Genomic DNA, 25,098 nt, shown 5'->3' on the forward strand with positions numbered 1-25,098 from the left:
TTTTCTCTTCAAAAACCGAGCTGCAGAAGTATACCTAAGAAACAGATTTTTGTGAAGTATTTGGACTATTCCACAAACATAAAACATGTAAAAACATGTTGGATGTGTATATCAGATACATCATTTCCCCAATTAAATAATATTTTCTGTTACTTAGTCCCTTGTCATTTGCAGTGAAATTTGAGTATTGCTGGGAAGTCAAAAGGACAGTATTGGATCAATTTTCCATCAGCTAAAAGCCTCAATGGATAAGGAATGTACAATTCAACCAAATGTAAATGGGGGGCTTAACATGCAAATGCATCAATGTACCCGCATATTCCATCACACTGTGATATGTCAACAAAAGTAAACTCGAGAGGAGGAGTAGAAAATGTGTAAAGGATGGAAAATACCAACAAAAGGCCAAAAGTTGCAATCAACAGGTTAACATGGCTAATCTGTCCCAGGGAAATTTTTCCGAGACTAAGTTACTCCTGGAAATGCAGTTGATTAAGTAGAAAACTATTCCATTTGAAACCAATGGCTAAAATAAAACCAAGTTGCCAACTCATAATATTCTTGAGAATTAAATCTGTACTAAGATTGGTTGAAGGGTAGTGGAATCTGAATTTGGCAGGAGGTTTCTTTGCAAGTTTATCTCTCTCCTAAAGTGATTCACAGACAGCAAGACAGCACAGGACCTCTTCCAAGAAATGGCTTGTAGTGTTGCACATGGCAACCAGGAATTTTTCATAACAAGCACAGTTTATTGTCACTATTGCGACATCAGTGTATATGCTCCCGTACACACGCTGATGCACATATGCAAGTGCTGTCCATGTCTTTGATGCACACACCCTTGTGGATGCTCATCCCACATATCTGGACACCTCACTGTCATTTCTGCGAGATGTACACAAAGTATTGCCGCATCTTGAAAGTTGTAAAACTGAGTCCCCAGGCCGCTGAAGTGTGCCCTTGAACAAGAGAGGGAGAGTGTGACAGAGCCAGAAGCGAGACCAGAGCATATGGACCCTCCAAACCCCCCAGCCGCAGGCGCATCCTCCCCGCAAAACAAAGGGCTAAATTAACCACGATTAACTCAGCACGTGTCAGTGCAAGCCCTCGCTCCGTCCCCGCGAGCAGCAGCTCCAGCCCGTCACTTTTCGGGGGGTCCCGCCTTTCCGCTCCTGCTCGGCGCGCTGCCAGCGGCCGCCCCCCGCCCCGCCGGGCGAGCGGGACCCATCGGGGCGGGACGGGGCGTCGGGAGGCGGGGAGGGACCGCGGGGGAGAGCGCTACCGACAGGCGAGGAGAGGAGCACGGAGAGAGGGGCGTGCGAGGGGCAGCGCCTCAGCCGCGGGGGATTAAAGGGCGCGGGTACCTGCGGGGAGGCAGACAGACAGACAGACAGACAGGCGGACAGGCAGGCAGGCCGGACGCCCCTCCGAGTAGAGAAGAGTTGGGGCGTCAGGGGGCGGCCAGCAGCTCTTCTCCCGCGGCTGCCGGCGGCTCCCCGCGCCGCTCCGCGCCATGTGGCCGCTGGTGGCTCTCTGCTGCTGGGGGGGACTGTCGCTGTCCCTGTCGCCGTCGGCGCCCCAGGGCCGGCCGGGCGGCCAGCCGGGCGCCCTCCTCCGCGCCCCAACTTTCGCGTCGCCGTCCCTGGAGGCGCCGCCGCTGCCCGACACGACGGAGAGCAAGGTGGAGAAGCTGGGGCGCGCCTTCAAGCGCCAGGTGCGGCGTCTGCGGGCGCGCAGCGGGCGGCTGGAGCTGGTGTTCCTGGTGGACGAGTCGTCGAGCGTGGGTCCGGCCAACTTCCTCAGCGAGCTGCGCTTCGTCAAGAAGCTGCTCTCCGACTTCCCCGTGGTGCCCGCGGCCACGCGCGTCGCCATCGTCACCTTCTCCTCGCGCAGCAACGTGGTGCCACGCGTGGACTACATCTCGCGGCGGCGGCCGCAGCAGCACAAGTGCGCCCTGCTGGGACGCGAGATCCCCGCCATCGCCTACCGCGGCGGCGGCACCTACACCAAGGGCGCCTTCCAGCAGGCGGCGGTGAGCCGGGATGCGGGGATGCGCGGGAGATGCGCAGAGTCCGGGGATGTGCGGGGGATGCGCGGGATGCAGAGATGCGCGGGATGCAGAGATGCGCGGGGTGCGGGGGATGCGCGGGATGCAGAGATGCGCGGGATGCAGAGATGCGCGGGGTGCGGGGGATGCGCGGGATGCAGAGATGCGCGGGGTGCGGGGATGCGCGGGGTGCGGGGATGCGGGGGATGCAGAGATGCGCGGGATGCAGAGATGCGCGGGGTGCGGGGGATGCGCGGGATGCAGAGATGCGCGGGATGCAGAGATGCGCGGGGTGTGGGGATGCGGGGGATGCGCGGGCAGGCGCGGTGAGAGGAGCCAGCCCCGTGCCGTGAGGCGCAGCGCCGGCGCGGTGCGGGCTGCGCTGTGGCCAGGCGAGGTCCCGGCATCGAGGGAAGGAAGGCGCGGCGATGTGAGTCGCAGTAGTGCGTAGGGTGCTCTGGTGCGATGGGTGCGATGGCTCGGTGTGCGGTGTGCTGTGGTGCTCTGTGCAGTGTGTGGTGCGGGAATGTGGTTTTCCGCGTTGTTCGAGGATTTTCCGTGACGAGGGGTGTAGGGCTGTGTGATGGGGTGTGGAATGGTGTAGTGTGGGATGCAGAATAGTCTGGTCAAAGCAATTAGTCACTATCTTCCCGTGCTGTCTGCACCTGCAACTCACATGTTTTCTACTGCCCTTGCAAACAAAATGTGTGAAATTTGTTCTTTAAAGGGTCATGGAGCCATGTCTTAGTTTCAGAAGTGATACATACGAGTCAGGTCTGGCATCTGAAATGCCTGCCTGGTTTCATGGCAGCAGGACTTGAGTGCCTGCTAGCTGTCAGACATACCTTTGTACTGTTGCCAGGTGTCTGTTTTAATTGCTGATGACTTACAAAGGTCCCATTAAACTGTGTACAGTGTACCAGTACGTAGGAGCATGTCCCCAGGAACATTTCCAGACACTGTAACGCAATCACTGTCATGCTGTCATGCAGACCCATGGCAGAAATTTGGTCTAGGCAGCCCATTTTGGCACTTGATCACACTGGGGAAACTTCCCACTAGATGGTTAATGGACAGCCAGTCTATTCAGGAAGCTTTCTTCACAAGGTTAGGCCTGGCTCTTCATTGTAGTTTGGCTTCTGTGTTCAGAAACATATCACCAAATCAAGTCTCATTTTTGATTATTTTTTTTCCATCTAATTTTTGATAGTGTCCTGTAGCTGAGCATTGGGTGCTCTTGTCTTGAAATACTTACACTCCAAATTCTTCAAATACTGCTTACTCCAAATTGTCATTTGGAGCTGAAGAGTGAGATTGCAAGAGGTGCGTCACTGCTGGGCATATGAAATTGGCAGAGATTATTCTCTTCTTCACTTTTGGCAGGAGAAAACAAGTTCACTGTGCTCAGAGCTGCACATGCCAAACCTGCTTTAGGAAAACACATCACTCTATTAGATCTTCCACTGTGAAGCCATGTTTCAATATAGATCCATCCCAGGGATGTTGTGTGAAAAAGTTAATGATACAAGTTAAAAATAACTACTGAAAACAAAATATAAGCTTAAGAAATACCATCTGTTGTCTTGATATGAAATCTTGACTAATATCTTTAAAGTGGAATAAACAAAAAAATCCTTTCAGAAACCCACCATTTAGTTTCTTGAGCCCTGCTAAACTTCGTGGCTGCAACAGCATGACTGTCATTTTACATTGTGTTCTTCTAAGAATGTGGGAAGAAAAATATTCACATGGTGACAGGGAAAATTAAGATAGAATGACAAGGTTAAATTCCGGTCTGCTTACTAGCTCTTGGTTAGAGATACTGTACTGTGGTTTTCTTCAGCATGATTTCTTCATGTCAGATAAATTAACGTCTTCAAAGAATACTCTCCTTTCTAGACACTCTTCAGAAAATTACTGTTCTAAGTTTAACGTACTACTTTTGGAATAAATCTAGAAAGTTTTTTAAGTATAACAAAACTGCTGTTCTCTCTGGACTCTTAGACTTCTGCGTTGTGTTTTTAACTTTCTTTTAATGCAACCATAATTATTTCTTCTTCCAATTTTCTAAAATGTCTCTTTATTTAATTATTCTTTTTCTTTTACATTCAACTTGGGATTCCTTATGCTTCTGACCAGAATTCTCTGCTTCTTTTCCAAACTCAAAAGGATCTGCAAAGCGTCTACAAAGTCTCTGGGATTGTATCACTTACATGGTATAGCAACAGAAAAGGAAGGGAAGTGCATTGTTAGAATAAGCCCAACACTTAAATCGTCATGCAGAACTCTTCACTGGTAGGTCTCAAAGTGATTAATTCACATCTGTGACTATTCCACTGAAACCAGAAAGGCAGAGAGATAAGTGAATTCTGCAAGGTCATCAGGGCCAGTTCGTGTCTGACCTGGGAACATGAGTGAACAGGAGCAAGATTTACATAGCAGTAGCTCTCTCAGAACTTGAGGCAGCTAAACATCATCCTAAAAGCAGACCTGTTCATTTTGAGAAGCTGTTCCACAACCACACAGTGTCCATCTTCTTTGAAAACATGACAGGGTTCTCCTTGGCACTGCAGTTTTGCATCCTCTCCAAAGGTACTTGGGAGACAATTTTATTGCAGAGTTTCTGTGTTTTGTTAAAGCTGTCCTTACTAACTTTTGCCATGTAGACCACACTTTGGCATTCCTACCCAGCAGATTAAAGATAAATTCTACGTGATTCACAGAAATATGCCAAATATACCACGAGAAACAGTGGCAAGAGGCAGCATCCTGATGAGAATGGCTGAACCGCTATTGGTGTTTGGGTTTGCCACCTTGTTTGTGATTTCGTGCCATGCTTGAGCTAGCAAGTGCTCATTTTTGGAGTCTTTCTTTTAAGGCACATGAAAACAGTCTCAGAAAGGGGAAGAAATGAGCTCATTAATTCAAAACTCTTTGGCTTCAGCTTTTCACAGCATAAGTTAGTGGGACAGCACAAACTACATGCAGCTTATGTTGAGCAGATTGCTTATTGCATTATGGAAAGCCTGAGCTGTTGTGACAGCAAGAAAGAACCAAAGCAGAATTGAAAATACAAACAGGTTTGTGCAAGTGTTGCTCCTGATGCTTAAGGAATGCATCTAAAGACAAAAGACCTCAATGGTGAAAAGTTTTGAGAGACCTTTAGGCAACTGTATTAGAGCTTCTGATCCTGAGAGATAACCACTGCTAACAGCAGCCTGGTGGGAGGGATGTGCATTTGTTACTAGATAGGTTTTTAATTAGAGCTGAGCAGTCATCATGCAATGATGGAAGTTTAGTGGCTTCTTGTTTTAGCAGCTGAGAGTCACAGTTACAAATAGGCCAGCATTGGTGTGCTATCTTTATTGATGGACAGTTTAGATATCCTGAAGCTGTATTGGTTTTGGGGGTCTGAAAAAACAAAGATGAAAATAAAAATTACTTAAACTATTCCACGTGGCAATGTTTTGATAAAATTATATCTCCTAAGACAAAGATAATCTTATTTCTGTATTTCAGTGGAAGTGGGTACAATTTCTCTTCATAATTGAAGCAGAAGTAGTAGGTGTGCATTACTATTGAGCAGAAGTCAGAGGTAGTACTCAGACGGCCTTAGACAAGTCAAATGTTGTAAAAAATCTGGCAAAGCAGAAGGTGAGAGAGCCTTTGGGAATTCTTCTGTGCTATAAAAATAATTGTTGCATTAAAAAGGTAATCTTTTTGTTTTTATAATTCATCTTCACTCCGTTGAAGTCAGTATAAGTATAGGTATATGCAAGTGGAAGGTTTGTCACCTACAGAATAAGGTTACACATTTTCTGAGAATCTGGTCTCTGAAATCTAGTGTTTGTATCTAACGTGCTCTTGAGGAAGCATGACAAATGTCCAGCCAGCATGTCAAATTCCATGCTCTGTGTTACAATTAATAAATATTAAATAAAAAAAAAATCTCTCAAAAGAATGTAAGCACATATCAGTTTAGGATAAACAGTCCTAATGCTTATTTAGTGCTTGTTTAAATAAGTAACAGTTCCTTTGGTTCTTCTGTATGACAAAAGAACGGGAGTGCAAGATACAGTATTGTTACCCACTAGGAAAATTAGCTTTTATTCAATGCATTTTCAGATTCATAATCTCATTTTCAAGTTAAAATGAAAAAATTATTGAAGCTAAAGAAGCAAAAATATTTCCTTATTGTGTACTTGATTTGTTTTTTGATGTATTTATTTATTTGAAAAAAAAAAGTAGTGCCCTCTCACCGAGAATATGAACATTCAGAATCATGTATGTTGTCTGGTTATCAAGAATGTGTTTGTGGATTTTTATTGCTATGACCTCTGCAAAATCTGCAGCTGATAATGAGAGAGTAGCAGATTCTAGGTTATCTTTGGCATCATGCTCTAAATATCTGATGATGGCTGAGGTCAACTAGAGCTAACTGACTGGTTGGCAGCGTTGGGTTTTGACATGACCTTGGGAATCTATGTTAAAGATATGGTGGAAAAAAACCCAAAGTCAACTTGGTTTACCTCTCTGGCCACTTTTGCAATTGCAGAGCTGGTAGTTAGGGATTGCCAAATTAAAAGTAGAGTTCCTGTCAGCCATCACTAGTGTCAGCCTTAAATCTCCAGTTTTAATCAGTGTGGGGTTTGTAAAGAGTGCTGGTCCTGCATACTCCAGCCTTGCATCGGGTCTGTTCACAAGATTAGTAAGGCAAGGTCAGAGTCAAGATACACATCTGCACATTGTTCATTGCCTTTAGACTAAGCCTGAAATATACCTACCTTTAGAAGTTATTAAGTAGCTAATTTTTCTCTGACCTTTTGGCCGGGAGAGGCAAAAAGGGCTCTGTTTAGTATAATATCTGTGGCTGCACAATCAGGACTAATATTTTCTATAGTTGAAAACCTGTTCTTTGGAATCTTCTGCTTGTGCTCACAAAATTATATCTTGCATTTGGTCTAATCAGAAGCATGCAATTTGGAAGTCTGCTGTAGATATTGCTGAACAAAATAAAATTTTGCCGATGTAACCAACAATAAAATGAATGAAATCTTTCACTACTATGTTATCTAGATGATATCATCCTAAATGTCTCAGGAATAGACATTCCTTTTTATGAGAAAACCATTTTTTGTTGTCATCTCAGAGCCTTTTTGGAATGGTCTGACAATAAGCCCCTTCTGATTCCCAGTCCTTAAAAGTTATGACTCTCACAGAGAAATCAGTCTTATCAAGTGCTGTGCTTCAGAGATACAAAGACAAACCAGAAAAGCTGCTGAGTGATTTGTTCTGAGAGAAGCAATAAATCCCTGGCACTAAAATTTTGAAGAAGTCAAGACAAAACAAGTTGGTTTATTTTTTATTAATTTCCTAGGCTTAAAAAAGGCCTTTACAGCAAAATACATCATATTTAGGAGTAGTTCCTGGCATAAGCCTCAGCATTAACCTTCTGAATGTTTATTTTGCATGTTCTGTGATACATATTTTACCCTTTGTCCCCCAATTCCATGTGTTACTGGCATTTGTGACTCAGATTTTGCAGGTGACACAACATGTTTCTGATGCTCAGAATTTTCTGACTTTTCAAGGTGTAGAAATTAAAAGTGCAATTGCTTTTAGCAACAGGTTCTTTCTAGGACCAGCACCCTGCTTAAATTTTGGAACTGCTTACTTCTCTGTGACATTAACACAATGCAAAACAAAAGCTCTTGTTGAAATTATAATACTCCCTCTGGTTCAAGGTGTCACTGGCAGCTTCAATCAGGAAGATGAAAAGCCTCTTTGAATGTAAGCAGCAGTCTGTAAAGAGCTTTAATGTTCAGAGTCATGGTGCTCTGCAAAGCTTACACAGTATGAACAGTTAAGCAGAGATGGATTTCTCTCCCAAACACTCTCCCTACACCCAGTTGGTCTGAAACATCTCTTATCAGTGATAATTTTGTGTTACTGTTGCTCAATTCTAGCAGTCCTGAAGAGAAAAAAAAATATATATATATTCAGATGATAATTGAGCAGTGACAGCTGGCAGTAGATGGGCCAGGTCATGAATTGTGTTTGTCCTTTTGGAATTAATTATTCAGTTCAGCTTTTCTTCTTTTTCCCTGCTTATTTAAAGTAATAAATGTTTGAAACAAACACGAAAAAACCAAATATTTGGCAGATGTACTAGTCAAAAGTGATATGACTGCCTGGTCTGAAAATACATGAAAATCAGTTACGTATTTAGTAAAATATTTTTGAGTCACTATTTTTATTATTAGCAGAAGACCAGAGCAGTACTAAAGAAATCAGATAACATCTTTGTTATATAATGATGGAAACTGCTCACAGACAAAGAAAACTAGTGTTTTTAATTTTTCAAATCAAAATGAGACCTATTAACAAATGGTATTTTGAATACAGCATGCAACATTGCAGCATATAAAAGCCTTCAGCAATTTTGCAAAGTCTTGATAAACTTGTTAAAAGGTTATATAGCACAAGAGCTCAGAAAATACCTGTGCACATAACATGCCCTGGTTTTTAACACCCTGTTTAAAAGAAGTCAGAATGATAGAAGATTAAGAATATGCATGTTAGTTGTTTCCTGGAAACTAGGTTCATTCTGTTCTTTCTAGTTCAGAGTCAGAACTACAGGCCACACAATTTCAAATCACCAGCTCCAACAGTCCTAGCACAGCTGTGTGAGTCAAAATTCTGTATAGTATCTCCTGTCATTACAGCACCAGTGGTGTTTTGGCTTTTTCAGGCTTTTGTTCTGGTTGCTCAGGACTGTGTCTGAGTTGGTGTTTGAATATACTTGGGGATGGAGAAGCCATAAACTTCCAGGGAAACCTGTTTCAATGGTTGATCACTCTTGCAACAGAAATGTTACTTCCTCTCTTTAAGTGGAGTGTTGGTATTTAAATGTGTGCTTCTTGCCTGATTCTACCAATTAGAAGATTCTGTATACATTTTCCCCTCATAAAGTGTTTATATATATATGCATGGATAAGAGGACCTTAAACTTTCTTTTCCTCCATCTGAACATTCCTAGGTCTGTCAGTCTTTGCTCAGATGTCGTATCAGTACATTTCCTGGCTGTGAGCATGCCTGGCTTTTTCACCTGTGTGCTTTCATCCATATATATAGTGGGGTTGTCTGACAGAGTTGTGATTTACTCAGATTTACTCAGGTCATGCCTGCCAGAAAGAATTACTTAAATATTTTAATTATCCAAATTATTTCTATAGATACATATTTTCTCTGAATTAAGAGTGCATTTCTCTCTAGGTGGATATCCAAGAGAAGATTTAATATTAGTTAGTTTCTTCTAGATATGTAACATCTCATTATCTAGAGCCTGTGTAGCAGTGCGGAAAAGAGTGGGAAGGACTGGGAGCCACAGCATCTAACTGTGGAATATCTTTTAGTTCATTTTGAAACCTAAAGAGGGGATAAGATTCATTTGATTTGAGCAGTGAAAATAACAATGGATAGTGACTGAGAGAAAACATGGTGAAATCAAACCTTTGCTGTTTTAGAGAGGGAGCTCAGGAGGTGTAGCCAGGTCTTTCATGTACAGGAATAACATTTGTATTGTTACCAAAAATCACTAAAATAAAACTTCTTAGCACCAATATAACATTAAGAAGTAGACATTCTTTATTCAGTTGGATGTATGAGGGGATATCTCCTCCAAAATGTCTTGCATGCTGAGTGCATAAAAAGCTCCTGTTTATATGCTGTGTGTTATGTACATATTCACAGGTTTTCCCAGAAAAAAAACATATATATGATAATCATTTCCCCAAAGTCATTTACTTACCTTCCCTTCCCTCTGTACATGCTCTCTGCCCTGGGAGACTAGTGATCCCTGGTGGCAGGCAGCCCCAAAGTTGTTGACTGCCTGGTGAGCTGGTAAAAGTTTGCACAGTTGGGCTGGTTGCTTTCCAGTTCTTCTTCCTGCAGAATTAGCATTGTGTGCTTCCACAGGCCAGTGGTTTTTGAAGAGTAAGCATTGTGTTAGCCTGCCAGGTGCAAACAATTCTTCACCTGTCAACAGTTTCATGATGAAGGGGAACTATGTTTGTCACCCTCTAGTTTTGCATTAGTTTTGTGAGATGACCAGGTTCCTCAGGAGTGCTCTGCATTCAGTGATAAAATATCTCAGCTTCACCAAAAGCTATGTTTGAACACAGTCCTGGTTATTTTTTTCTTTATAGAATATTTATTTACATAAAATCTCCTGTCAGATTTGGACATTTTTGCCTGTGGGAAAGGTGAAAAGCAAAGAAACCTTGGAACAGAAGTTCAGCTTGGCTAAGAGATTTAGCATTGCCATTTTCCTTTGTGAACAAAATGCTGGCTGCTTCTGAGGTCACCTATGATAAATTAGGATGTACTGTTTTAATATTCTTATGAATACATGGGGCAAATCTATGCAGTGTGTTTTAATAAACTAACATTTATTCATTTTAGTATAAGTTTACTAACGAATGTTACATCATAGATAGTTAAATTAATTCTATAATAATAGAAAATGAAAATTATTTCTTTTATATTGAGTAAGTGATCAACTAGGAAAAATAATCATTTCATTCTATTCAGAACTCATCCCCTGATGTGTATGTTTTGTATCTTTCTTAAGGTGAAAAGAAATCCAGTGTAAGTGGTCTGGGGTAGCACAGCTAAATGGCTCTCTGGTGGAAAGCTTCCTGGTTTGCTTCTGAGATGCAGTGGTGGTTCTTCCTGATCTATAATGAATGGCATTCACTTTGTAGCCCTTAGGTAGTGTTTTTCCTACAAGGTGAATGTTGGGTAATGTTATTTTGAGGGCTAGGCTCCAACTTAAGCATTTTGTCCTGGGGCTCTATGATGTTGTTGGAGGCTTGGTCTGTAAAGTGAGAAGGGGTAGCCCATTTCAGCTTGTTTCCCTTTACATAGATATAGTAATATTCAACTCTGTATGGACAGAATCTTCTTTAAAATCAAGAGAGAGTAAGGACAGGCATCAGGCCCAAGATCACATGTTTATGGATTGCATGCAGAGGATGTTGTTGAGACAGTAACAACCTTTGACAACATCATTGCTATGGCTGTCAAGTGGCTGAAGAATCTTTGCCCTTCTATCCTTCACCTCTCCTAGTTTTGTGTTACAAGCTCCACATTAATGCTAAAAATGCAGAAGTTAGAATTGAGCTGGTTTTGTGACTGTAGCAATAGGATTTAGTTTTTCCACTACAGTAGTGAATTTCTAGAGGATTTTCTATGATAACTTTTTTGTTGCACAAGACTTCATTTTTTAATTCTAAGGGCTTTTATTGGCACAAAAAATTGGTTAGACTCCCAGATATTTGTACACACCAAACAGTCACTGAACACAATACAGATGGTAATAACCTTTTGCTAATGTAAAAAGAATGTTTTATTTAAGATCTGGAAGAATTACTGAAACTGACTGATCTACCACTCCTCTGAAAGAAGTGTAGACAAGAAAATTGTCACTGAAATGGTAAAAGACTAGGTATTTCTAGTGTCCCCGTGAATTTCTATTCAATCATGAAGAGCACTTGTTGTTTTGTTTCATTTGTACTTATCCCCTGTTAATTTATAGTGGTGACCAAATCTGCTAAATTGTCAGTTTAACAGGCCATTCAGCCCTGTATTTTGAATTATGGCTGGTGCTCAGTTTCATTTGATGGTAAAATCAGAAACAGATGTAGATATTCATGTCAAAGAAATAGGTTCTCAGGATATTTTAAAGTTACTAGTACATTATAGAGGGCTTTAAAACTGTATTTGTTGAAGAACCTGACAAGAAGAGATTGCAAAGCCTTGCCATGAAAAAAAAGTCATCTTTATGTAGATAAAGTCTATGAAGTTGGCAGGGGCTGATGAACAATCTCTGTATGTTCTTAAAAGTTTAGGGGTTAAGCAAGTTTAGGGGTTGAACAAACATTTTAAAATATATGAACTTTATCTTCAGGAACAAAAACCCAGCTTTCTGGAGAGGGAAAGAGAGGGGTTTCTCAGAATAGAGGGATGTGAGTCAGGGTTAGAGAAAACAAAAATTATGTGAAATGCTGCACAAATATTGCAAAGAGGAATGGAGACTGATAACTTGGATTGTCAGCAGCTCTGACAGAATGATGGCCTGTCCTCTTGTCCTCACAAAAAGAAACAAAATACTAAGTGGACCAATGGACATACACAAATTATTTCAAAACAGACTTTTGTCTTCTCCCTCTACCTCCTCCATGACCCCCCCCCATGCTGGATGTTTCTTTCCCTCCCTTGTTGTTTTCCTCTGTTTTTATACAGCAGGGATTCTGTGTCTAGAGTTACAGCTGCAAGACATGAGGGCCAAGCTGGTCAGTCACTTTGTTTTGTTTTGTTTTGATTTCTAGGGGCAATATGTAGCAATCTTGTCTGTCTGTCTGTCTGTCTGTTTCTCTACTCAGATTCCCTAGTGCATGAATATTCAAGTCTTCTGTGTAGCAGGAAGACAGCTTCTTGCTCTCTTACCTGTTAGCTCAATTCATGTCTGTGTGACATGGGTGCTGTCTTGAAGAGATTGTTGTCCTTTGAGATGCAGAGGATAGAAAAGATGTTGGGACTTGCCTTATCTGAGGGTCAGGTAGACAAGGCTTATTTTCACCTCAAAAATAATAATTTGGTCCTCAAAGATGGTCTTTTCCTGATGTTTTCCACTCACTCAAACCCACATCTTTTAAAAAGTCTTTCTAAGCAATTTCTCATGGGACCAGGAACTTTCTTGATTACATGGAAAGTCATGGAGGGTTTGTGTTTCAGGAGCATCAGCAGGCATTTGTAGCAGTCTAAATTTTGTAAAACAAAAATCTTTGCTTATTTGCTAGTCAGAATTAAATCATCCTGAGATATCTGTCATCCTGTCTGGACTCCTGGGGCTCCAGCTCACTTGTTCACTGGCCACGCAGACATGTCTCTGTGTTTAGGGAAAACATGGAAGTTTGATTGCTGCTGATTATGAGCATTAACTGCTGAAGAACCAGGGCAATGTGTAGTGCTGTCCACTACCTTCACATACAAAGTGTGTGAAGGTTTCTGTTATGCACCAAGGGAAACAGGGCTGAAGAATACTGCAGAAATTGCCATCCTTCCAAAATTAAGCTTTGTTCCCCCTTCTGCACATGTTATGACACAATCATGAGTTGAAATCATATTCTGCTAGAGCAATCTGCATGTAGGTGGGATATTCAGAGAATAGCACTGGCAATCTCCATTATGTCTCTTTACCCTCTGTGAGTTGTGTTTTCTTACTCAGTTATGCACATTCCACAACTTGCATGGATTTGAGGCATATTTTTCCACCTTTATTATGTGATTTGCAGATTGAAAGTTATTTTTTCAAAGTTCAGAGATGCTACAGTTGCCAAAACCAAGTAAGTAGGGATGGAACATATGTTTTCCTTGTCCTTTTTTTCCAAAAAAGAGCCATTTTTACTGAAATAGCTTTAAACAAACATCCTGAGTAGAGAATATCAGCCTGAATACATAAGAAGCTGGATAGAAGTTTAAGTTGCTTATATTCTATTTTAAAATAGCACAATTAATGCTAAATACATTAGTTATAAATGTTTATTACAAATAACACTACTGTCTCTGCCTGCAGTCACTTGTCTTAGAGCATTAGTTTCAGAATGCATTTTGAAACTAGGCATTTGTGCATTTTTCCTACTGTTTGTCTTCATGTTGCACATTGTCTTGTCTTTTTCTTCCTGGTTCTTTTCATTCTAGTTTCCCACTTCATTCTGTTTTCCCACTTCATTCTGGTTTTCCACTTATAACTTAAGCAAAATGAGGAACAATAAGTTTGATTTGTGAAGGGTATTTTTGTTTGCAAGAGAATTTGTTTCACTCCCTTTGGGTTTTGCAAACAAGTAGTAATAAAATCTAGCCCAACAGCAAAACATTGCTTGGCAGTCTCTCAGACCACAGTGCCAATGGTATGTGCTTTGATTTATGGTGTGTGTGCTTGTTTTTGCATAGTATCTACCTGAAATCATTGAACTGAAAAATCAAAATCCAGTTATCCTAAAATGTGGCCTGGCTTACCAAGGAGGAGTATAAAAATTCTGGTTATTTAGGCTGACTAGTAAGCTTTTGGATGAGATGAAAGCAAGACAATTTAACTTCCTAAGATTTACATAAAGATTTTGTAATGAAACAGCTGTGCTTGGTTGATCTCTGGTTCTGGAATTTGTGCTTGTTAAAAGTGTCTTAATCACATTTACCTGCTTGTCATAGAATGATATGTCTTTTGGAGTATCATTCAAACATCTATTAAGTGGTCTTTTACATTAATTGTAGCATGGTGCAATCTATTGTTGAAATAAATGGTCAGAATTTGTCTGCTACCAAATTGGAATTCTGCATCTAATTCTACATAAGTTCCCAGAGGATGGAGAAAATATGTCTTCACAATCCCCTGCTTCAGGGCTGTGGACAGCACCTGGCCACTGTTGGGAAGTTGGTAGTCATCCCTTGTTTACTCACACTCTGACAGACAGTGGCTGATCATCAGCATGGTAGCTCCATAGGGTGGCTTTTAAGCCATGGCACAATGGCATCACATTTCTGCTGGTGCTCTGCCTTTTGCCCAAAAACTGAAAGTACTTGGAGAGTAGTTAGCACTAGTGCATTGTCAGACTGGAAGGCTGAAATGTGGAGGAACCTGTGAGGCATGTTCTCACTAGGGCAGTACTTTGTAGCATCACACATGCTTTGTGTGAAGTAATAGCAAGAGCAAGCAGCAGTGTAGAAGGCACTTTTGAGGCCACAATGGACAATCTAAAGTGACCTTAGCAAACTGTTGTAAGGGAGGAACGCATCATTCAACAGGGATGATGGGGAATTGTATTGCTGAGCTTAAAATAACCAGCAGTCCAAATACTTGTTAGGAGAAGCCTTGCAATAAATCAGCAGTAGGGTTTACAGATTAGTGGATCAAAACATAATAGTGCATTAAAATACATTACATACATTACACTGTGTTTTGGGTCTTGCACAAGATTTTCAATGTTTGTAGTACCTCTTTAAACTTCAGTCTGAACAAAGTCACTTAAGCCATGATCAGAATCATTGCTGAATCTGAAGCATGGGGGACTTAATCAATCAGCACAAAAAGTGTCTCATTTCTTATCATGTTATAATCACTGTGGTTGTATAAACTGTGACCAACTAAAGTGTGACTCAGTGGTTGGACTTGTTCAACCACAGGATGTAGGTGAAGATGTTTGACCTTTGTTATACTGGGTGATCTTGCAAGGGCCTTATTATCTGTATAATTCAAATAAAAGGAGTCATGTAATGGAGGAAGTAGTGTACCAATCAACCACTGTTAACCCTCTGCTGAGGTGTGCAATTTCATTTTGTCTTCCAGCAAATATTGCGGCATGCCCGTGGAAATGCCACAAAAGTGATATTTCTCATTACTGACGGCTATTCCAATGGGGGAGACCCGAGGCCCATTGCAGCATCCTTGCGTGACCTTGGAGTGGAGATCTTCACCTTTGGGATATGGCAGGGGAATATCCGAGAGCTGAATGATATGGCATCCCACCCAAAAGAAGATCACTGTTATCTTCTTCATAGTTTCACTGAGTTTGAAGCTCTGGCACGCAGAGCTCTTCATGAAGGTATTAATGTCCTAACCTCAGAAATCTACAGAGAGATCTGAATAGGAAGATCTCCAGTACTGTCTTGCATTTACACTTCATGTAGTGTTGATTCCCTTTTTATTTTTCTCATACTTTCTAGCAGAGGTGTTTGTTCCTCATTTAAAAGGATAAACTTCGTTTGGGTCAACTCATCACCATCAAGGTGTGAGCAAAATTCTCATCAGTGATGTGCATACATATTTACATTCATTCAGCTGTTCATTTTGTCCATCAAGAACACATTGTGCTCTTGGCCCAATGTGTCTTGTGCTCAAACAGATGAACCTTGTGCTCAGAGACACCTAGTGTACACCTTAGAGCTAGACTACCTTCAGGGTGTCTCATACAGCAGCAACAGCCTGTTCAGAGCCAATCTAGATCCCTCTGTATAAGAGTCAATGCAATTTGTGTTTATGACCTTATACATGCAGTAAAACTGGAAAGAGGAGCAGGTGGAAAGAGTTTGGACTGTGATTCCTCTTTTAATCTACTCTAGCCTAAAATAAAAGTTCTTTCTGAAAAATAGGGTAGGTTTAGATAAGCAAGTGAGAACACATGATTAAACATTTGTTTGACAGTGCTGCTTGATTGAGGCTTAGAACAGGCATCAGACTAGACATTTTAATTTATTTGCTATAATTTTTGAAAACATGCTACTTTAGAATAACAGTGTAAAATAAGGTTTTCTGGTGCTTGTTTGCCAGCCTGTTTGTTCCAGGTGAGGTTGGATTAGTCTATGTGAATGTGTCGAAGATTTTTATTTTATAATATGACCAAATGGTTTTACATGCCATGACCAAATGTTCTTCTGATGCCAGATATGGTATCCACCAAAGCTAGGAAAAGCTGTCTCAACAGCTTCTGTTGGGAGTGAGACTGCATTCTGGCAGTGTTAGACTCAAATGAAGAGAAAATCTGGGTAGATTTCAGTGAGCCCTTTTCCAGAATAAGGACACCAATCTTTTGCATGTTGAGCATAGCAAGGCTCTGCTTCATACTCTGCTACTTAGAGCTGGAGCCTAGGGTTTTTAACAAATGTTTTACTAATGGTGTAATGTGAGACTTTGGGATTACTTTTGTTGTGTTGTTTTGAATTCTTTGTTAATAAATCCATACAATTTCAGACCTGCCCTCTGGCAGCTACATCCAAGAGGATATTTCTCACTGCTCATACCTCTGCGAGGCAAACGAAAACTGCTGTGACATCATGGCAAGCTGTAAATGTGGCACTCACACTGGCCAGTTTGAGTGTATCTGTGAAAAAGGATACTATGGGAAAGGACTACAGCATGAGTGTACAGGTGAGTCTCATGTCTCAGTGTTTGGGTTTCTCTGTAAGCTCTGAACACATGGCTAATCTCTGTGGGAGCTGAAAGATCTGTTTGGGATTATGGCTGTGAACCTGGATCAGAATGCATGCAAGGCTGCTGGAAAGCTCTCTGGCTGAAGATATAGTATAGCTCTAGCATCATACTCACCTCATACCTTGTGTTCAGCAGCAGCTCAAGGAGATACATAGAAAAAGGTAAGAATGGGGCAAATGTTCTGACAAAGTAAAGCTTTCCTAAAGCACAGCACGCTGTAAATTTGTGACTATGAGTGTACCAAGTCTGAGGTAAAGCCATTTGCTCTAAAGCACTCATAATGCATTTTTCCCTCATGAGTTTTGCTGATTACTTTTTGGACTTTCGTGGCTGGGAGAGGAGCTATATATGTGGATCTTTGCAGAATAAATTCTGGGTGAAACTTACTGTTATGTAAATGTGTTTTAATTGTCCCATTATGACTTCCAATTAATATAGAGGAAGAAAACATGAGTCATTAAACAGAGACAAGTCACTGTGACATTTTGCTCAAACTGGTTTTGTTACTGCCTTTTGGACAAGCTCTTTTACTTGTATGCATTCAAGGTGTGGTTAAAATAACAACTGTTTACACTTTTTTACAGAAGTTGTTCTGTAAAGTTGTATTACGCTCCCTTTCAATTATCACGTTGTATTTCACCTCGTGCCTCTGGAGCACCTTTCCTTCTTTCAGTATATGAGTTTTGAGTGCAGCATGAGTAGAGGAATGCAGTTAGGAGTCAATATCAGCACTGGCACATTGGATCAGAATCATATTTTATGTAAGTGGTTGCAGTTCCCTTGTGTGCTAGATTAACTCAAGCAGATGTGTTATTCCATTTTGCTTGTTTTCAATTCTAATACTGATTTATTTAAGACAAAACCACATTTTATCATATTTTTTCTTTTGTCATAAAGTAATTTTCCTTTACCATGACTGCCACAGTAAGATACTGAGCAACATATGCACAAAATTTCTGCCTTTATCAGTAGTTTGTGTTATTAAATATTGTTTTGAATTATTCCTAAAAAGAGCAGGACTATTATCTTAGTGTTGCCCTTTCTTCATTTAGAGGTCTTTTGACAGGGTAAGCATACTTTCAAGTGCCACCAAAAATGGTGAAAGTCAGATCTTTTAAAATGGGTACTTTGCAGCTGCAGACAAAAGTTTCATTTTTGCTTTCTTGGTAGGTGCTTCTGAAATAAATTTGTAAAAGGGTCTCATATTAGATACCCTGCAAGTAAGCTGATGATTGCAGCCATCTGCTGTGTATGTGATGGTAATTGAAGTTGCATACATGTGTTTTAGGGAGAATTTGACCTGAGTAACTCAAACCTTTTCTTTATGTATGCTCTGTTCAACTCTTGTATTTTAAAAGACAGATAGAAGAAAAAAAAAAAAAAAAGTTTATATGTGTTCATTAAAGGAAAAATAGCCTATTTGTAAATCTTTTATTCTGAAAAGGATTCCAACCTTTTTTTAACATTTCACATCTGAGCATAGCTGTGGATTTGTAAAGCATAAGGAATCTTAAGAATGCATCTTCACTTTTCCTCACTCTATAGTGTGCGGGAGGATTTGTGGCAAGTTTACAGTGACAGGATTTAATTGAACTATTTTTAGGGGGTTTTTAACAAAACCTGAAGATACTCCACTAGCCCATGTTTTCCTAATAGAGTAAGGCTTTTTTTAAAGAATTTGAATTAAGAGGGAAATAGCTTTTCCATATAGTATCTATTATTTTTGCTATTGTGTTTATTTTCTGTGATTATTTTCTGTATGTTCTGCTTTTCATTATACCACCTTACTCTTGCTTATGGCTTTAAATGTGAGGCATCAGAATGACACATAAAAATCCCTACAGTTTTTTACTTTCATAATTACCAGAAAACACTCTAGAAGTCTTCTGTAAAATAAAATAGCAGCCATGTGCTTTGTGCTGAAAAGCAGAAATTCAGTGTCCTACTCTTGCTCTTTGTGGTATTGTTGATGATGTTCCACTAAAGGAAGAACAGACTGACTGTTCTCTACTTTAAAAAGCAAACCAAACAAAACTTCTTGGCCTGCACTGGGAACTTCTGGCCAGAGATATCTGTGATGATTGTGGCAAAGGAAGGGAGTGAGAGGAAAAACGGAGGCAGGAATGTAACCAGTTCCCAAGTATTGCAGAGTACATAAACACCTCCACTTCCGTAACTTCACTTTTTCTTCTCCTTCTTTTCCTTGATTACAAATTTTGAGGTTCAAACTAGTGGCAACCAAAGAAAAATACAGAAGGCAGCAAAAATAAATCTTGTGATTTTTCATTAGGACTCTTTCTTCCATTTTATCAATAAAAGGTGTGTTGTTTAAATCAACTATACCTTTCATAGGGGAGTAAAAAAATATCCAGATCTCCATTTGTATCTTCTTCTCTCTCTTACAAGATTAGAATGTATGTCTTTGATATGGCATTTTCACAATCTTTTTTATGGTAAGGCTCTCCTTGGAAGGTTCTGTTTTAAGTGATCTCCTGGGTTGGATGACTTCTAGGTTCAAGGTGATGCAACTAAAGATAATACCCATCAAGTTCACCTCATCAGTTACTCCTAAGCACAGCCAGTTATTGGGTAGGTTAGGAAACTGTTGTCCTGCAACCATTAGTTTCTTTTGTCTAACATGTAGACCCCAGTTTTTGCAGCACAAGATATCCATAAAGGTGATGTGCAGCTCACAGGGCAGAACAAATAACTTAATTTCTTCTAGTTATCATTCTTTTGTTTATATTTAGCTCATTGCTCGGGTATAGTTATTGAACTCTACCATCTGCATGAATATTTAAAAGCTTGCCTAAGCTTTTATTAAGGAATAAGCAGCATATCAGTAATCATATGCATAGCTACTAGGGCAACAGTCTTGGCTTCAAAGCACCACATGGATTAGATTTCTGAAGAGCCTTTCCAATGAAACATGAAAACATGTGAAAACTTCCCTTTTTTCTTTCTTTTTTCCACGAATATTAATTCAGAACACATTACTGAAAAGGCTTTAAACTGAGGTTATGTAGGTCCAGCAAGGCAGGGAAGACATGCATTTTGTGGTTTCTTGAACCATGGGCCTAATTTTCATCCGAGCATTTTTTCCATGGGATTTTCGGGATTGTTCCTGTTGAGAATGCAAAACTGAATCTGATGTTCATAAGTTGGATATCTTTCTAATTAGAAAAAACTTTTTAGCTTAATATACTACTAGTAGTTCTTTCCTTAGTCACACAGGAAGAACATTAGTTCCAGTGGCAAGTCCGATCATCTAGTCAAAGGAAAGTAAATATTTCTCCTGCCATGCTGTCTCCTTCCTCCCTTCCTCTTGGTAGGAGCTTCCACTCCTCAGAAGCTGAATCACACTTTCTCAATATTTCTCTATGGGAGGTACTTCTAAAGCTACCCTGGAGGAGTTAATGACTAAATGAAGCTTTGCCAGCCATCTTGGAATTTGGCAGATGGTACTTGGAAATTTTCACTAAGTTTTCAAGATTCCTCCGGGTCCCAAGGCTTAACAACACATATATGCTGTACACTTCAGTGGGTGCCTACCATGGATCTGGAGGAGAACCACCAACGCCAACAGTGTTCTGAGATTCTGACAGACAGGGAGGGAAAAGAAAGCAAGAAAGGGAATGTGAAAAAGAGTCTAGAAAATATCTTCAAGCATAGTAAGATCAGGCTAAATTTCCCTGTTGAATCTGAAGGTTTTAATTAGTTCATGGAACTGCAGATTTTCAAGCCCTTAGCATTTGGCTTTTGCTGTCTCACAAAGCAGTGCTATTTTATGCTTTCATTCATTGATTCTGCATCTTGAAATTAAGTGGAAGTTTGTTTTGATTCCTCTTTCCTCCTTTGATTTTAATTTCTAAATCAGAAAAATTTTCTTAATTTCTTGCACAGCTCAGTCACTAAAGAGGGCTTCTTGTAAGACCTGCAGCCATTGAAAACTGACAAATTAAAAACTGGGCATTTCTTTGAAGAAAGTGTCAAATGGCTGTTAGTGTGATATTTTGTGTCACATAACCCTACAGATCTTGATAAACCAAATCAAGAAAGCAAACAAAAATTCTACATCAGATGATTTCAAATAACTCAGATTACAGCTGTGCAAGGAAGTTGGAATGTATGTATGTGCTTAATGAAGCAATAATGAAATGCTTCCAAAACCTGAACAGTTTGGAAAGACTTAGGAGTTAGACTAACCTACTGTAGAGACAGAAAAACCTTAGTGAAGAGGCCTTTCTCTGAGTACATCTGTCAACTTGTGATTCACCCCATTTACTGAGCACCTCTTTCATCATGATCCCACTTCTGTAACCCTGTGGGGGATGAGATACATTTGTGTACTTTATTATTTGTAATTTAGTCTTCTTTTGTTACAGAGTGACTTTCAATCTGTGGTAGTACTCAGAGGTTCTATTGTGAGTGTGCTGTGTCAAAGTGACTGGCTGTCACATAAGGAGGAGGGAACTAAACCAAGAGGAAGGATGCAAAATGCCTGTAACTAAGTAATGCTGAATTGATGCCTAATTAACATGGGCAAAAATATTCCTTGCTGCCATTCTGTGTATTTTTTTCTGTTTTTTATAAATCTTGTGACTCTTCATGGGTGAGAGTTTCAGGAAACATCATGATGGTTAAATACAAAAGAAATGTAAATGTGTTTTTCTAGTGAGGGTAGAATAATGTCATGATGGATGAGTACAGGAGAAATGTAAATCAGTTTTCCAGTGGTTTTCCATGGAGAGTACTGGAAGACAAGTGGATGAAAAAGGTGGATATAAAAAACCAATGCTATACATACAGCTATGAAATCTTGGTAGGTTAATTATCTTTTTAAAAGTCTTATCTTTTAAGTCTTTAAACACTAATGGGAAAACATTAATAATTATTGGGGGTTTTTGTGAAGACTGGAGAAAATGGCTTTACAAGTGTTTTGTGTGCAAAATAAATGCATATGGAAGCATGCAGACATGCTAATCTAGATTTTCCATGCAGTCCCCTGAAGCCCAGTATTGCCTGCTTTGCTTCTGGAAATTAGGAGAGGTTCTCCTACCTGTTGCTGTAGAAAGCAGAGCAAGGCTGAGGGGAAAGCTTAACTGGATGCTGCAAGATTTTTTTGAAATGCAGCACACAGTATATTCCTTTGGTTTGAAAAATTAGACATATATTGCCAGCGTATTTGTCATATCAAGAGAGGCTTTTGGTTGGGTCTTGTTGTTTTTTTTAATAGAGATGAAGGTTGCTGCATGATTCTACCATAGTTTTGCTGTTGTTTTGAGTGACTTCTGACACCAAAGTAGTTTGTTTCTCACTCATACAACCTGGTCTATAAAGATGGGGAATTTCTGGCAGAGAATTTAAATCTAGATTTAGTCCATCAGAAAAACTCTTTAACAAGCTTTAGTCAGACTCTCCATTGAAAAAAAAAAAAAAAAAAAAAAAAAAAAAAGAAAGAAAAAGCATGAGTTTTAATCGCATCTAACCACAGGGGCTTTGCCTGCAAAATTGTTAAAAAAAGGAGCTTTTCTTAGTCAGTTTGGTACAAATTTTCCCCATAAATAAATGGCACATGAAGCTGCTGGTGAATTTTCACCACATCCATAGTTTTGACATAATAATTTTACATCTGTACATAATATTGAAAAACTTCCATCCTTTCCATCTAGATGTTATCTGAGATGTTATAAAATAAGTTTCTATGCTACACCAGGCTCTTTCCTGTTAAGTGTAGAACTGTTGCTCCAATAAATTCGTTGGATTGTTAGAAAGTGATGTACAGCTTACTCTTTTTTCCTTATCTTCAAAGTGACATGTCTTGGTCACCTCAGAATGTTAGGAAAATAAAGACTCCAGAACATATGTGCAATTTGAGGAGAAAAAAAACCAGCAATTTGGAGGGCTTGAGTGATGCAGAAACCATACTCTGTTTCGAAATAGGCATGACACAGAAATAATCTTTTTCTTTCTGTGTCAGTCAGACTTAGGCTCTCTATTCAGCCTGTCTCCACGTGTCCTTTGGCCACAAGGTAAACATTGCAGTCAGTCATTCTAATAAAAAAGTTTAACAAAAGTGTAAGTACAGTACCAGGTAGGTTTTGCCTTTAGTTAAATGACTGTAAAACATTTACTGTTAAGGCTGGGCTTTGCCCTAAGGCTCTAGACAGGATGAAAAGCAGGCTGTCTTACCTTCACTGAGATTGTGAATGGTTTGAAAACATCCTTTTTCAGTAGTGCAGTCCTGGTAGAAGTGTTGGTTTAAAAGTTTGCCCTGAGCATGCCTTGTTTAACTGCTTAAAATGTTCATCAGCCAGTTATCACTGATTTTTAAACAGTTGAGGCTCAAACCATTTGACAAGGGTCTTTGACAAGACTTTAACTGGTCATGTACATTTGAGAATCTATTTTAGGATTGGGGCTGGCATAATTGCAGGAGCCTGTTGGAATAACTGTCTTCTGAAATCCTTCATCAAAAGGTTTCTACTGCAACATTCTTTGGTTATCTCTGTGGATCATATAGCATTATCTTACTTTCACTAGTTTTTCAGAAACACATAGCCAGGATGTTTTCATAGACATACTGTTCCTGAACTTGTGCCATCTCACAAATTAAAAGCAGACAACTTAGCATTCCGTGAGATTTTTAGTAGCTTTTGTCTTAGAGAAGAAAATATTTAAATTCTTGAAACTGTACATCAAGAACAAAATAAGAAAACAGTATACAGCAAAGTGTTAATTTTTGAAGTGAGGAGAGAGAGACTTAAAATTTGTTTTAATTAACTACTTTGTTCCTGTTGGCTCTCTGTGTCTCAGAGCTGCACATTTAACTAATTAAATCATTCCTGAAAAGTAATTTCTACTACAATTGACCTGCAAGTTTTAGTCTTAGTGCCTGTGAGGTTGTGAATAAGTATCAGGGTTTCTAGCTTCATAAATTGCCCCTGGAGTCTTGTCAAATTTTGTTCCTTTAACTGGACTTAAGCATAAAACTCTTATTGTGACAAAATCAGGCATTCCTTGTATCTCTGCATTTGGATTTTTATGGATTGTACACACTGTATTTGTCACATGTCAAACAAATTTGACTCTCAGCTCTCCAAATCAGTTTCAAATTGAGATGTGTAGGAATATTTTCTCTCTTTTTAAAATTCTTCTCTTGTCTTATACTGTGAAATTCGTTCTACCCAAGCCAGTGTATATTGCAAAGTGCTTTCCCTGTAAGAAAAAGTACTTTCAATATTTTAAACAAAAGTATCTACTTCTCTCTAATATGATAATATGGTGTATAAAATGCAATTTGCAGCAATTGCAAATGTTCAGAGGTTGCCTGTTGCTTTCCTTGGTTTTGCTAAGAGGGAGAAGGAAACATAGAAGCAAAAGTGCACAAAGCTCATCAGGTCATAACCCACATCTAAATGCCACTTTTTTGCAGATTTTGACCTTAGCAAAGGCTTTCAAGGGATGTGTACCCTAAAGGCAATATAGAGGCTTCTTCACCTACTGTCTGTTCACTTGTCTACTATTATCACAAGAGCATAAACACTGTAGTCAGAAAGGCTAAGGTTGTTTTTCTGCTGTCTCTTTGGCTCAGTCCTGTCCAGCTGACTTCTCTGTGCTCTCTGTGGAAAATTGTCTGGCAGGTTCCTCAGATCATTTCACAATTACTTCAGGGAAGAGCCCTCTCTGCCCTCTGCAGTTGTGCTCTTGCTCCCTCCCACATTCTCTGTTTCTTCAGACCCACAGGGGTCCAGAAGCACTTCAGATTCTGGTACCCCTCGAGCAAAGACCACGCACAGTGAGAAGCGAATGGTGGGAAGTCATATGTGATGAAAAGGGTTCAAAAGTCCACTCAGCTTGTAGAAGAACTACAGCATGTGGGTTGCACATAGATAATAGATATTCTATTATAACCTGATTATACCCACCAAGTACTCAGAAGCCAGAATATTTGGATGGCTGTCTTACAAGCAGCCGTGTTTTCTTCTATCAGCCTAAAATC

The 25,098-nt window shown here is 40.0% G+C and overlaps 1 protein-coding gene across 4 annotated transcripts in view; it reads left to right on the forward strand.

Annotated features, from left to right (window-relative positions):
* Positions 1 to 610: 610 nt before the first annotated feature.
* The window catches only part of SVEP1 (sushi, von Willebrand factor type A, EGF and pentraxin domain containing 1), a 124,125-nt gene continuing 99,637 nt past the window's right edge, over positions 611 to 25,098 (forward strand). For 2 of the 4 annotated variants that reach the window (XM_056513625.1, XM_056513626.1), the window contains exons 1-3: positions 616 to 2,032; positions 15,456 to 15,711; positions 16,857 to 17,033. In XM_056513625.1, the coding sequence (XP_056369600.1) occupies positions 1,514 to 2,032; positions 15,456 to 15,711; positions 16,857 to 17,033 (952 nt within the window). In that variant the 5' untranslated portion in view covers positions 616 to 1,513. Of the gene's footprint in view, positions 2,033 to 15,455; positions 15,712 to 16,856; positions 17,034 to 25,098 lie in introns of all 4 variants that reach the window. The other 2 variants (XM_056513627.1, XR_008842534.1) reach the window with 2 other exon arrangements.

This window comes from Oenanthe melanoleuca, chromosome Z (genome assembly GCF_029582105.1).
Source record: "Oenanthe melanoleuca isolate GR-GAL-2019-014 chromosome Z, OMel1.0, whole genome shotgun sequence".
Classification (NCBI taxonomy): Eukaryota; Metazoa; Chordata; class Aves; order Passeriformes; family Muscicapidae; genus Oenanthe; species Oenanthe melanoleuca.